The 15,895-nt window shown below is 36.3% G+C and overlaps 1 protein-coding gene across 1 annotated transcript in view; it reads left to right on the top strand.

Annotated features, from left to right (window-relative positions):
* Window positions 1-10,211, top strand: part of pepd (peptidase D) — a 71,179-nt gene extending 60,968 nt beyond the window's left edge. Inside the window, exons 10-15 of the mRNA XM_052097881.1 lie at window positions 3,914-3,982; window positions 5,703-5,780; window positions 6,463-6,611; window positions 7,807-7,991; window positions 9,234-9,425; window positions 9,592-10,211. Of these exons, the coding sequence (XP_051953841.1) occupies window positions 3,914-3,982; window positions 5,703-5,780; window positions 6,463-6,611; window positions 7,807-7,991; window positions 9,234-9,425; window positions 9,592-9,735 (817 nt within the window). The 3' untranslated portion in view covers window positions 9,736-10,211. The remainder of the gene's footprint in view (window positions 1-3,913; window positions 3,983-5,702; window positions 5,781-6,462; window positions 6,612-7,806; window positions 7,992-9,233; window positions 9,426-9,591) is intronic.
* Window positions 10,212-15,895: the final 5,684 nt, after the last annotated feature.

Below are 15,895 nucleotides of genomic sequence, written 5' to 3'. Positions count from 1 at the left end.
ATAGAGTGAAAAATACATTTTTATAAAGTCATAATCAGTAATTGTACTTGTGGTTTGTGTGGCAATGTATAACATGCACAGTTGTTGTAGCGCCCCTAGTGTTCATTTCACCAGGAAACTGCAGCAAACTGTAGAGTAGAAAAGGGCATGCAATAGGCAGTTTGCAAAAGGGTATATAGAGAAACTATAGGTTGCTTTTTTCATAGCAGCGAGCACCATAGAACTGTCAAACTACAGCTGAAGTATCAGTGTTTATCGTAAAATAAAACTAGAGGGGAAGATTTTCCGTGAATAACAACTGAAGAGTCGTTGCAAAGCTATTTAAAATATATTAGACGGTTTGATAGTGTCGTTACCATTCAGATTCATTGTATTGAAAAGAGCACACAAATATTCCTCCTTTTGAAAATAAAGTCATACAGGATTTGGAACAACACGAGGGTGAGTAAATAATGACGGAATTGTCATTATTGTGTGAACTATTCCTTTAAGACGTGATCAAACGGAATCATTACACATTCACAGGCGAATTCATTATGGAGCGTCACACCTGTGAATGAGTTCTACTTTGATTCCATGTGTTTAGAACAGCATTCATGGAACAGATGAACTGGGTGGAACTGAACAACCTGACACGGTTTAAAACAAGAATCTGGCCCAATGTTCAAGTGCCGTATCTGCCGCATACGAAGGCAGCTGCATGATTGTTCATTTAAGAGGGAGTGCAGATGGAGAGACTGTGTAATGTCGCTCCTTCTCCTTGCAGACACATGTTTGATAGATCCACCAGTGATGTTCTTTCCAGGTGTGACATAGCTCCAAAACCAGAGCTCTATGGGACTTCCGGCACCATGTTTCTTGTTATCATGGTACATTGTCATTCCTTTAGAACCATAGCTAGCTGCCTACATAAACAACATTTTAAAGAAATCACAATTCTGTCAATATTTACTCATCCATATGTTGTTCCAAATCCATATGTCTGTCTTTCTTGAAGGACTGCCTGGCCACTCTTTCCATATCATGAATGTGAATGAAGTGTAGGGCTTCAAAAAGTGGTCACACAAACAAATCATGAAAATGCCCCAATTTATAAATGTATTTCTCTCTTTTTGTAAACGTGATACATTGTATTTCTTAATATTCTATTCCAGTCTTATAGATACACTATTATTGCATAAATTATGAGATGTTGGGTGAGAGGTAATTCATTCAGACTGAGAATTTATTTTAATGAATTGATTAAATTGGAAATATTGGACTGGTCTTGTTTCAAGTGTTCTGTGGCAGGTTTCGACTGTTTCTCATAAGACTTTTATTGCATGAAAGCGGAAAGTCTCCCTCAGCCATGCGGCAAGGCAACGTGTTGGCATGAGATCATTGCCGAGTTTGGCATGTTGCACTGATGCCACCCCTTAATGCCAGTGCTGCAGGATATCCCTTTACAGAGGAATAGTCTGGAATGTCAAATAAAAAACCTTCTCCCTTAACTAGGCTCAGTCCTCTGAGTGTGCTATTCTGGGCCAGCATTTTATATGAAGTGCTGTGCAAGATATTGCTGCTGTTGGTAAATGCAGCCTTATGATTATATTATGTGCTGCTTATTTGGAGTTATTGTGTAGTGGTTTTCAAATGTTGGCTGAATTTGTAGACACTATTGTTTTCTATGTATTTATTTTTTACCTATGGTATTCTGATCTCTAGATATGGCTCGGGTCCCATCTTCAATGTAAATCTATGGGATTTTTTTTGTTCGTTTTATCATCCACCAAGTGAAAAACATAGAAGATTGTTTGATTGCTTGGAAAAGTAAAAGCACACCTCTTCTCAACGTGATTTGGGGTATTATTCATGTCTGTTGCACAAACAATTCAGGGTGAGTTGCATTACAAAATGTAATCATAGGGTAAGGGGTTTGTTTAAATCACTGTATGAGCAATAGAAATAGTGATGCTTGCCTTAACTTTACTAATTAAAGATTATCTATTTCAAAGTGAAATAATTAGATGTATAGAAACAAAAGCAGTCTCCCAATTGTGAGTATGTTGAAGAGTACAGCATGGCCATAGCCATATATGTAATAATATAGTATCTCATATAGTATCTCATTCTGATAAACAGGGAATCTTTAAAACTCTGAAGGGTAAATTCCCCTTATCATTAACTATATTTACTCCTAACAGGAAACAAACCCATCAGAATTTCCATGGCCATCAGAAAAAATCTGCTGAAATCAGCCAATTAAAGGCATGTGATGTGACCTTTACACATGCTCTGACACGCGCTGTGAACTTTTAATTCTGCATTTGAATGATTTCAGTTGGCAGGGGCTAAAATTAATTGCAGCTCGATCAGTTGCTGTTTGCTCCTTTCTTACGGTCTACTTGTGAAATGTTCCTTTTTTTGTCATTTGTTTTCATTACAAATTACATCGTCAGCCTAACAATTTAAAATGACATTTGAATTGAAAATGAACATTAGTATTTGGTACTTTATGTCCCCCTTTTGCTTTAATACCACCATTCATTCGAGCTGGCATGAACAAAACCTGATGATCCATGTTATCCCATCATGATTTGACAATGTTTCAAAGATCATCTTATATGCTTGAATAGAAGCAAGGAAATCTAAAAGTCTGTACCAAGGTGTTGTGTTGACATGGTCACAAATTTACTTACTTGAAAATTAAAATCTCTACCCCAATGGCCGATGCTGGAAGTATTGTTGAACACGTGGACAGGTGTGAGCTCCAGTTTCTGGGTGAAACATCAACAGAGTGGTGCCAAAAGCAAGTTGTGTTTTTAGTTGTAAATGATGTAATACAGTCAACAGGAATGCATGTTATCTTAACCCAAACCTAACCGTCAGTAGAGTAAAAATGTAATTTTTGGGCTAAGATGCAACCACCGAATCGCATTAACCGTTGTTTGTGAATGCAAGTTATTACATTTTGATGAATGGTGCGCTGAAAGAAAGAAATGTGTATTAAAGGTGCTTAAAGCAATTTTAGGATTCTGAAGCTTTCATGTGACTGAGTCGTTGTATTAGCCACACCCCCTCATTCTAAATCCCTCCCCTCCAAAGATCATTTTGAGACCAAAACCGAGCAAAAGACCAGCATTGTTTGTTCCTGTGGCTGTCAAATTCAGAAGTGGCACATTAGCACCCTCAACTGAAAAACAGCCTCAATGATAGGCTTCAAATACAACGCTATGAGAACGAGCAAAATGATTGACAGGTGAAGAGCATCAATGTCTGCAATCCTCAGACACATTTTGTGTCTACAGCTGTCACAGAAACCGATGAGATATATCAGGATACTTAATTCATTTATATCTTTGAATATCCATGATACAATTGCTTACAGCACCTTTAGAAAGCGAAAATGGTTCACTTTTTCACCCGAGCAGATGTGAAATGATCATAAGTGAATACACACACAGGCCTCAGAACAGTCAGATGTGACTTTATTCCAGCCTGGGCGTTGTTTACTCCATTAGAAGAGGAGAGTGTCTCGCTGTTATACAGACCACTTCCTTGAATAGTTTGATGTGTCGTGATGGTTTGTGTCATGTGGTGGCTGCATCAATCCCTCACTCACTTACTAACATCCTGATGGCAGCTTGTTATGCATTAATTAAAGCTCAGACTCTGTGCGGCTGCAAAATAAATAATTTGGGAGCAAACCCACACACAGTGCTGACAGAGCTTTATGAATTTATGGAGAAAATTTGCTTAATTGTAATGTTAACATGCAACATTTGATTTCTTTATGCAAAATATAATTTGTTGTTTATTTCTTATGAATTAGGGGTGAAATATGACTTGGACATGTTCTTAACAAGTTCTCTTGATAAGTCTTGATGCACATGTGAAGTCAATGTGAATTCACTTAACAATGTGTGTGTTTCAGTCTCTTCCAGCACTACTGTTACTCTCGTGGAGGGATGCGTCACACTTCATACACCTGCATCTGTGGAAGGTAACCCAAACACAAACAAAATAATTCAAAACTTTCTTAGCTCACAAATTAGCCACGTATGGAATATAAAAATGCTCACTCAGCACTCAGAGCTTGTTGCGGTAATTACTGATGTTCTTAGCGAGCGTTACACAAAGTAGCACAACACCTTACAGTGCAATAACACAGATGGAGAAAAAATCATTACGTTTGTTCCACTGAGGTAGTGAGTTTGTCCTCCAGGAGCTCCTCCAAGCTTCTGATAATGATACATACAATAGAAGCTCCAAGCTCCAAAAAAAGAGCAATAAAGTATAATAAAACTAGTTTATATGATTTGTATACTATATTCCAAATCTTCTGCAGCCTTATGATGCTTTTCATATTCAGCCTAGATGTTCTGATCGATGGGCTTACTGTGTGTTAGATGATATTAAGATCTACAATGAGATTTGTTTGGAATTCAGTGATATTCTGTTGATTATTCCGGTCAAATATTTTCATTTTAAAGGGATGGTTCACACAAAAAATAATATTCTCTCAACATTACCTCACTCTTATTCCATCCCTGATATGTATGACTTTCTTTCATCTGCTGAAGAGAAATGAAGATTTTTATGAATTAATTTTCTGACATTACACTGAAAGCGCACAGTGAACAGGGAATCTCCTCAACCACCACCAGTCTGCAGCATCCTTCAGGATGATCTGACAGCAGCCATAGTGCACCAGTACCCTTACCACACACCAGCTGTTGGTGAAGAGGAGAGAATAAAGTAATAGAGCCAATTAATGAATGGGGATTATTAGGACGCCATGTTTGATCAGGGCCAATGGGATTTTTAATGACCACAGGGAGTCAGGACTTCAGTTAAAGGTTTTATCTGAAGGACGGTGCCTTTTTACAGTATAGTGTCACCATCACTATACTGGGGCATTAGGACTCAAACAGATCGCAGTGTAAGCACCCCCTGCTGACCTCCCTGATACCTCTTCCAGCAGCAACCTTAGTTTCCCCCAGGAGGTCTCCCATCCAGGTGCAAACCAGGCTCAATCCTGCTTGGCTTTAGTGGGCAATTGGTCTTGTGCTACAGGGTGATTCTTCTTTTAGAAGAATATCTCAGCTCTGTGGGTCCATACAATGCAAGTGAATGGGTGCCAACATTGTTAAGCTTCAAAATTCACCATAGAGCCACATAAAAGTACTCCAGACGACTCTGATGGGTAAATCCATAGCTTTTGAAGCAATATGATCGGTGTGGGTGAAAGACAGATCAATATTTAAGTCCTTTTTCCTTTACTTTCTCCTTCTGTTTTTGGTGATTCACATTCTTCATGCATATCATCCCCTAATGGGCAGGGAGGAGAATTTATGATAAAAAGAAATATTGATCTGTTTCTCACCCACACCTATCATATTGCTTTAGAAGTTATGGATTTTTACTACTGGAGTCATGTGGATTACTTTAATGCTCCCTTTATGTGGATTTTGGAGCTTCAAAATGTTGGCACCCATTCACTTGCATTGTGAGGACTAAATAAGCTGAGAGATTCTTCAAAAAATCTTAATTTGTGTTCTGCTGAAGAAAGAAAGTCATACACATATGGGATGCCAGGAGGATGAGTAAATTATGTGAGAATTGTCATTTTTATGTGAACTATCCTTTTAAGATGGTTTTTACACATTTTCATAGTATGCAAATTAAATAAAAACACACAAAAAATGCTGACATTTCAACAGTGGGAATAATTCTTCAGTCCTGCATTACGGACATGCTGGAGCACCAAATGACAAAACCATTCAGGATGGAGACATGTGGTGAGTGAGAGTTCATCCTTCTTTTGAACTTCATTGAAACAATTCATTTGATCTATGCCATATTTTTTAAATGACTATTTTAGTCAATATATTTCTCTTGATTGATATATGTTTTGAATAACCCACTTACAGTGTACAGAGGGATATATTCTTGACAGAGCACCTCAATTTTCACACAGTATTACTGATGAACACTTTACATACTGTATGTGTGCACATACAAACACTTTTACAGGAAGCACAAGTGTAATGACGATTATTTACAGTGCCACACCACCCCCTGGTGGCCGTGAAATAGAAACATTTTTTATTTTTTTCAGAATTTGGATACATTTTTAACAAATTTAATATATGATGTGAAAATCTGACTACATCAGTCATGTACTTTTATTTGTTAACGTTTGATCTACTGTTTTACATTCAATCAGAAAGCTACTAATGCTATATTTAAATCTTCTGATCAAACGTCCAAGTCCAAAAGCACAGTGAATCAGTTAATATTGCCCTTATTGATTGTGAACACTTAACATTTCAATACTTGGCATGATTACTAAAGCAATAATTAACATTTATTACAGTCGGTTTATTCGCTAATACATTTCTATACAAAACTGATCCCAGGCCTGTGTTAACGGGAATAATCTTTAGAAACTCTTATTTTGCTACCTTGTTTTTCTGACAGTCTGTTTGACATGGGTGGAGAATATTACTGCTACTCCTCTGACATCACCTGCTCCTTCCCGGCCAATGGCAAGTTCACTCCAGACCAGAAAGCTATTTATGAAGCCGTGCTCAAGTCCTCCAGAGCTGTGATGGCTGCAATCAAACCAGGTATGAAGACCAAGACTGTCTTGTCCAAAAAAGAAACTTACAGATGTTGTTTGGAGGGAACTGCATTCATATTTATTTATTGATCATTGGCGACTTTAGTTACAATGCTATTGCTATCGCTTTCATTAAAAGATAAGCCACTCATGTTTGTGCATTTCAGAGTAAAAGCATTGATTTTCTGATGCATCATGATCTTCATTTGAATCTCAATATTGATTCTTTAATACAAAGATCTTTTACTCTATGCACAAACCTCTACGACAATGAGAGGAAATAATTCACATATGCAGCCAAATTTTGCATTATGTGACTAAAAATCAGCAAAAAAACAAACATTTCATTTTAATCACAGCAAAGCCATTCAAGTCCTCTCTTGTTAAAATGCAGTTAGTTACAGCTCTTTACAGACCTGCTGGATTTCTTAAAGAGACAGTACCGATGTTTAGCACATGTTCTTCAAATCTGTAAATAGCACAAATTAGTCATGTAAGCAATAAACGTCACGAAATATGATATTTAGTGATGAAATAAAATGTGGCAAAAATTATGAACACTACTGAGGCTCAGGTTGTAGAGCGGGTCGACCGCTTATCGCAAGTTTGGCGGTTTGATTCCCGGCCCACAAGACTCCACATGCCGAAGTGTCCTTGGGCAAGACACTGAACCTCAAGTTGCTCCCAATGACAGGCTAGCACCTTGCATGGCAGCTTTGCCGCCGTTGGTGTGTGAATGTGTGTGTTATTGATTGAATGGGACACAGTCTAAAGTGTTTTGGTAACCTTTAAGGTTAAAAACGGTGCTATATAAGTGCAGACCGTTTACCATTTACCATGAAAACATAATTAGTAAAAATAATATTTTATCAATGTACCTAGTTAGAAGGTCCTCTGTATCATAAATAGAATTCGCTGGGGGAGAATTGATTTAATATGTAAGCAAATGGACATTATAACTGAAAATGCGAAATTGAATCAGAATCAAACCAAATCGAGAGCTTGGGAAACTGGAATCAAATCAGGAAATCTGTATAAATACACAGTCTTACTTATTGCTTTATAAGTATTTAAGAAATGTACTTAAAAAATGAAGAAATAGAATCTGAATTGGGTTGACAGGCAAAAATGACCTCATCTAATGACAGTCTGAGGTCAGAGCTGTCCTTGATTCTTCACTGATGTCTCTTGTTGCTGATCAGGTGTGAAGTGGACCGATATGCACCGTCTGGCAGACCGGGTTCACCTGGAAGAGCTGGTTAAGATCGGACTCCTGCATGGGAATGTGGAGGACATGCTGAAGGTTCACATGGGTGCTGTGTTCATGCCTCATGGACTGGGTCACCTGCTGGGCATTGATGTCCATGATGTAGGAGGTTATCCAGAGGTCAGTTCATGTCCCTTAAAACAGAACAACACAACAACATATTCGGCGAGATTTCAAAAGCTTCAAATCTGTCTCAGTAATTTCAAAAGTAATTTCAGTTCTACTCGGGGGCTTCTACCACTTTGTGGGACTAACGTGGGACTTTTAACTATAAAAAAAAAAAAAAAAAAGCCTGAAACACAATGGGGACTCTTATTTACATTAACATTTACATTTATTTAAATTTTTGCATTTGGCAGAAGCTTTTATCCAAAGTGACTTACAGTGCACTTATTACAGGGACAATCCCCCCGGAGCAACCTGGAGTTAAGTGTCTTGCTCAAGGACACAATGCTGTTGGCTGTGGGGATTTAACCAGTGACCTTTTGATTACCAGTTATGTGCTTTAGTCCACTACGCCACCACCACTCCATTTTTTGAAATGTCTGTGCTTCCAGCTCACATAAAGGAAATAAAACATGTACTTTTCAATCATCTACAATATAATATAGTAGAATCACTATATAGCAAATATTGTCATATGGGCTAATAAATACTGAATGAGCCGTAATTCATTAACATTAGATTATCATTCATTAATAGTAGATCAAGTGTGATTGCTTGTCAATTGATGTCTTTTTTTTTTTTTTTTATAACATTTCACATTAATAAGTATTGTGTTGCAGTCCATAAACGGTGATCGTGACAGAGTCTTGGTTTTGTTACAATGCTTTATATCCTAATATTTACCAAATTAAGCTTTTTGTAGCCTATATATTCACCAGATGAAGGGTTGTAGCCACAGAGGAATAAAACATGGAGGAATAAAAACATTTTAAAAAAACCTCTGCAACTAGCAGCATCGTTTTCTTGCTGAAAACTGATTACAAAAACAACTAGTGTCACCGATTTATTAGTAAAACTGAAATATCGGTCAGCCTCTATTTTCTACATTCTCTCTGACCTTTAGTATTAAACAGTTTTGTACTGCTTCACGTTTAGGACTTCTGTGTGAACTCTCTTTACATGAGAAAAGAGTAAAAGTGCTTTGCTGCATTCACACACGAGCTGCGGGTTTGCTGTTGTGTCAAAATTTGTTTTTAACCGCCTCATCCTTCTATAACAGCCTCTTTGCAAAGCTGAATTACAATGTGAATAATTCAATATATCAATCGGCTTGGTTGTTGAACTACTTGTCGCCCATTGTAATTCAAATTAAATCTGTATGTATTTAAGACTGATTGTTTGTTTACTCATCCTCAGGGCACTGAGCGTGTTGACGAACCGGGACTGAAGAGTCTGCGTATGGGTCGTGAGGTGAAGGAGCGGATGGTCCTCACAGTGGAGCCTGGAATCTATTTCATCGACCACCTGCTGGAGAAAGCGTTAAACTCTTCCACACAGCGCGGCTTCATCAACAACGACGTTCTGGCTCGTTTCCGCAGCTTTGGCGGGGTCTGAACATTTTAATATTATTACAAACAATTGTGTTTTCCAAGTCCCCTAATACAAACAGTAGAATCCCTTTGTGTTCAGATATTATTATACATTGTACATTATTGATTTATTATTCATTATATACTGTAATATACATTTCTGAATGTTCTGACTTTCTGTCCAGGTGCGTATTGAAGATGATATTGCCGTAACAGCTGATGGTGTGGAATTGCTGACTTGTGTTCCTCGAACCGTTGAAGAGATCGAAGCGTTCATGGCGGGGGAAACATCCAAACCTTTCAGTCCAATCACCAGCGAGAAATTCTGAAATGATGATGATGATGATGATGATGATGATGAACAACACTCCTTTTCTGCAACATATCTGACTTAAGTCTACTGTAAATCTCAGCAAATCAATACGTTTTATATTTCACTCTATAAAGGGAAAGCAATCATATATAGAGGAAAATATGTAATAGCAGCTGTTTTACAGAAAATATAATCCTTCAGTTTATATTCAGTATCAGCTGCCTGAGCCAAAATATTTCTCATAAGTGTTATACTAATACAGTAAATTACAGGATAATTTATGCACAAATGTAGCAGCCATTTTAACATTTATTCTTGCATGCTCAAAGTTTGATATTCTTAATCAGACCAGTTCTTAAACTTTGTTTAGCTGACAAAAGAGAACTTTGTTCAAATTACAGTACATTTAGCATTTTGTAAGACAATGCAATACTTATTTTGAAATAAACATCTGATTTTTCTAGCATCTTAGAATTATGTTCAAGATGTTGTTTACTTATGTAAATGTTATTTAATGTGCAGTTACATTTTAATATAATTATGAAGAAAATGTGCCTTGTATGACAACATACTAGTAAATAATTGGTTTGGTCGTAGATAATCAGGGGGAAATGAGTAGTGATTAGCATGTATTTTAATGTAATATTATTGATCCAGTGTCCAAGTCATTCATTATGCTGGTATCCAAAAGTTATTTTGGACTTTTATGTCTTTTGAAAGGAACTGATCATTTTAATCATCAAGGTTATATTAGCTTCATTAAACATTAAAGTAAAACATGTGTGATGTTACAAATGTCAAATTTTAGCTCAAAGATTCATCTATTATTAATAATCTTTTCTAATAATTCATCCAACTTTTAATTTACCTATTATAACTTAATAGGTAATAATATAACTTAAGGTAATTTGGCTGGTTGCCTTGGCAATATTGAATGCATCTATCAGCAAGCTGCAATTGTCATACTTGGAGACACAAATAGGTATAAGTCAGAAACCATCTGTAGCAGACACGGACTGAAGCAAGTAGTGTCTGGAGCAACAAGAATGACCAGTGAACTTGATTCAATTTTTACCAACATTTCTTCCATGTATGAGTCTCCTGAGCATTTGCCCCCTGTTGGCTCCTCTGATCATCAGACTATCATGTTGTAAGCTGGTAAATGGCCCTCCAAGCTCATTCAGCACACCTTCTGCAGAAAACGAACCTTAAACAAATTGGCAATTGGGCCTTATTATGAATACTACTAATGTTTCTAACATTCATGAGGTTACTGACCCTGATGCTAAGGTTAGTGCCTTTACTTCCACTGTCAGGTCTATCCCGGACAAAACTGTTCCCTTAAAGAAAGTTTCTATTACTAATAATGACAAACCTTGGATGACCATACAAATTAAAGATCTGATAAAAGAGAGACGGTATGCATTTATCATACTGTGCTGTATCAAATACACAGAATGTATAATGGTCCTAACTGAGAGAACTTCAATGGGATGAAAAAGCCAAATCCTAGACAGTTTTAGCCAATTTTCTCATTCTCTGTGATGGGCTTTTTTCAGGTCTGAAAAAGAGGGCATGTGGTCACCCTATGTAACCATTTATCAGTATTCAGTACTGAAAGGATGTTACTGGCACGTTTCATTTTTACTACAGTAACCGTGGTTTCACAATGGTATTTTGTTGTAAATGTATAGTAACCACAAAATTAACCATGGTTAATATATTACCACCATATTACTGTACAATCATCACAGGGGTGTAAAGTAATTGAGTAAAAATACTCAAGTATTTTGGGGGGATTTGTACATGACTCAAGTGCAATTTAAACCAAATACTTGTACTTTTAATTAATTACATTTCCATACAAAAAAAAAAATAGTACTTTTTACTCCTTTTAAACTTGAAAAGTACGCTACATTTTTTAAGATAATTTTCTTTCCCTGTGTGAAGTTCCGACCATCTCCAAAGGTGAAATTTCCGATCTGATGTGAGCTTCGGATATGTTTAAGTATTTATGCGACTATAGCGGATGTAACTGCCCGACTGAATGTGATGTATTCATTCAAAACACGAAATTAGAAACACTGAATGTTTTTGTCCTAAAATTTATTCTAAACGTCTGCTACTTCTAGATTGGACATTTATGAAGTCAGAAATGATCATTCTCATTGCAAATATATATTAATATCATAACAAAGTATTTTGTAATTAAATGTGTAGCCTACATGCCATTCATATCTATGAATTTCTACTCCCTATTTGCTAAATTCATTTTATTGTAGGGCAACTATTAATCATAATAACTATAAAATCAGCAATGATAATTATGCTAATAAAAATAATGAAATCTGAGTAAATATTATGATTGAATTTTTCTGATTTAAAATCTGCTTCATTTGAATTTGGTTATCTTTCTCTATGTCTCAAGGTGCTGGATGCTCTGACATCACAATTCGTGAGTGCATCTCCCATGCAATAAACATTGCGTGACTGTGGCAATGTTTTTGCAAAATAAAATGATGTGGTTCATTACACGTCTCAGGGCAGTTCTGGAGTGAAATGTCCATTGTGTGGCACTAATAGTGAGTGAAATGTTCTCCTAAACAGAAGAAGTTTTTATGGTTAATGTTCTATCGAGATTTAAACCAACAACAGCTACCTCCCTGTCATAGAAAGCAGATGTGAGATGGAAAAGCACAATTTCTGAAGCAGCCACGTCAATTTGTGATGCTCCAATGACACTTTCAGCTCACGACTCACATGCTCTTCAGGACTCGTACCCCGGTCCTTCGTATCGCATAAGCAACACTATCAGTTGAGCTACTGCGCAATTTGATCACAGTTAAACAAGCTTTTAAATGTAGTTGGTTATGTAATGTGAAAGTTAAAATGAGTCATGCACTATAGTAAAAGTGTTTATATGTCATAATATTGCATTGTGTGAGGAACAGAGCGAAAAGTAAGAGTTTATAAACTGATAATCTGCTTGATATGAGTGAAAGAGGATAAAAGTGTTGTTTTATTGCCTCTATTGTTCATTCCACCTGGACTTTCCACAAAACCTGGAGAACGTTCGTGCAAATGCAGAGGCTCGTGCAAATGCAATGGCAGAGGAAGTTGAAGATTTGACCACAAGAATAAATGATCTCACACTGGAAAACAGAAACATTCAAGCACAATTAAAAGGTAAAAGGGGCCGTCAAAGACATTAAGTAAGCAAATTATAATAAAAGTGAAAGACTTGCGACTCAGTGGACATACATTGGAACCTGATAAATGTTAAATAGACAACACAACACAGATTTCTGATTTTATTCTCTGCAATGTCATCCTATTAAGTTAAACATTGAGGATACTAAAATAGCCTAACATGAACACATTTATATTTTACAGTAAATTGTTGGGATCAGGACACACCTTGTGAAAGCAGAAATTCTGCTTCCCTAATAAATTACAGTAACATTCATTCCAAAGCAACATAGAATAGTATGGGAGATCAAGTTATCTTTTAATGTTCCCAATGTTGCTTGTCATGATTGCATGTTTACTTGTAAGATTTCCAATTTTAGATCTCTATAATGGAATTTGTTCTAGTATTCCAATTAGAAAGCTCTATAATTAAATTCATATTTGCAAGAATTTCAATTACAGAGCTAGCACACTATATGCATTTTTACTAGTAAAAAATCTAATTAGAGAGCTCTACAATTGAATATTTACTTGTCATATGTTTCCATTGACTCCCATTCATGTTTAATTACAGAGCTCTACGACTTTAATTAGAGAGCTCTGTAATTACATTTTACCAATAAGAACTCCAATAAGAGAGCTCCATGGTTATTTTTTTTTTTTACTGTAAATCACATTAATTATATGCTTAAATTAATAGTTCACCCAAAAATGAAAATGATCCCAGGATTTATTTACTTTTAAGCCATCCCAGATATGACTTTCCTTCTTCAGCAGAATCAAACTGAAGATTTTTAAAAGCAGATATCAACTCAGTTTGTCCAGCGACTGCTTGCAGGAAAGCTTCAATTATCCATTAATTTTTTTACACAAACCTAGCAATTTTCTTCAGAATACATTAATTGATCGACTGGAGTAGTGTGGATTATTTTTTGCTGCCTAAATATGCCTGTTGGACCATCAAACAGCCAGCAGCCTATGACACCCATTTACATGTATTGTATGGACAAACTGAGCTGAAATCTGCTTATAAAAATCTTCACTTTGGTTCTGCTGAAGAAAGAAAATGCATACACATCCAAGATGGCTTAAATGTAAGTAAATAGTGAATTTTCATTTGGGGGTGAAATAACCCTTTAATTGCAGTTACATTCTTACAAGTAAAATGTCATTTTTGTTTGAGTTCATATATTTAGCCATGAATTCAAAAGTATATAAATCATCACGGAGTGGAGGAGGTGTAGTGGTCTAAAGCGCATAACTGGTCATCAGAAGGTTGCTGGTTCGATCCCTACAGCCACCACCATTGTGTCCTTGAGCAAGGCACTTAACTCCAGGTTGCTCCGGGGGATTGTCCCTGTAATAAGTGCACTGTAAGTCACTTTGGATAAAAGCGTCTGCCAAATGCATGTAAATGTAAATGTAAATAGCACCTGTTCCATAAGCACACAGTCATGTTTCTTCTATTTTTTCCACACAGACCATCTCTACAAACTTTGATGTGAGACCTTGAAGACTGGCCATCTAGAAGCTTTAAGCCCTGCACCATTTGGCCGATAAAATGTTATTGTCTTTATTTCTCTTCTGTGTCACATTCATACCAGAATGTGTTAACTCAAAACCTTACACTGTAATATAGCACCTAGTTACAACTTCCAAAGTGACATCGGGTCCAGGTCTCCCCTACATAGTAATGCTCTTATGTTTATGTCATAAGCTTCTTTTGTAATGCACTTTGAGAGAGTGAAACAATCTATGTCAACAAAAACATCAGGTTTCAAAAACTGCATTTGTAACTATGTAATAGCTGCAAATACTATTAAAGATTCTTACTTTTTAACAACTCTTTATTCACTACAATACAACACTAATAACATGCATGATTGTTAAATAAGACTTCAGAAACTCTCGTGAAAAGACATACATAATCTACGAGTTGGCTATTTCATATGGCCTCGCACAATGTTGTTCGATTAAACTCAAAAACTCGGAAACGATGTCGAGCGATGTCATTGGCTGTTGTGAATGTTGTAGGAATTCAAACGAGTGCATTCGCACAATATCATAAGAATTAGCCATATTTAGAATAGTTGTACGAATCCTGACGATTTCACCGTGAGAGTGTGTTGTTTCTGTGTCACAAAAGATAATTTTGTCTTTCTTGAGCTATCAAGGATTACCACAAAATGACAAATTTAAAAAGTGAAGCAATATGTGGGTAAATATCAGTAGATCTATGGAGAAAGAAATGTGTAGCTGTATTTAGAGTGAGTTTTGATTATAGAGGGGGAAAAATAAATCCACTTAAACACAAATACTCTTAAGAAAGGTGTCAAAAGTTCATGCCGTTCTTTCAAGCTAAACCCCTGGGTTCTCTCACTTCAAAAGCATTTTACAGGCAGAATTTACCTATTTGAGAACGCAGTTGAAAATTTACCTGTTTCTAACAATTCCAGTCAGGCAATTGCATATTTTAAAAGAAAAACATAATTTCAGCATTGCAAAAGCTCAGAGAAATTATATCATTGTGCTATCCAGACTCAAGTGTTCCAGACGGCAGACAACGGTAAGTTACACATTGACTGCTAATTTATTTAATGACTGCTAAATAATTATTATTAGAATTTATTAGTGATAATTGAAATGGATAGTTCACCCAAAAATAATTTACTCACACTCATGTTTTTCTAAATCCTTTATGACTGCTTCCCTTCCATAGAACACAAAAGGAGATGAAAGGTAGAATGTTTGCCTCAGTCACCATATACTTTTATTTAATCTTCTTTTCCATATAATTAAAGTGAATGGCGACTGAGACTTAACATGCTTAAAAAAATCTCCTTTTGAGTTCCGCAAAAGAAAGAAAGTCATACAGGCTTGGAACAACATGAGGGTGAGTACATGATGTTTAGCAGAACAATCCATTTTATTCATGGGAACTAAGGATACAATTGTTTTCTTTCCTGTAGCTTATAATTGCACACAGG

The sequence above is a fragment of the Xyrauchen texanus genome, chromosome 29 (assembly GCF_025860055.1).
Source record: "Xyrauchen texanus isolate HMW12.3.18 chromosome 29, RBS_HiC_50CHRs, whole genome shotgun sequence".
NCBI classification, from domain to species: domain Eukaryota; kingdom Metazoa; phylum Chordata; class Actinopteri; order Cypriniformes; family Catostomidae; genus Xyrauchen; species Xyrauchen texanus.
The sequence above is the reverse complement of the archived record's forward strand: the minus strand, read 5'-3'. Positions and strand labels throughout refer to the sequence as shown.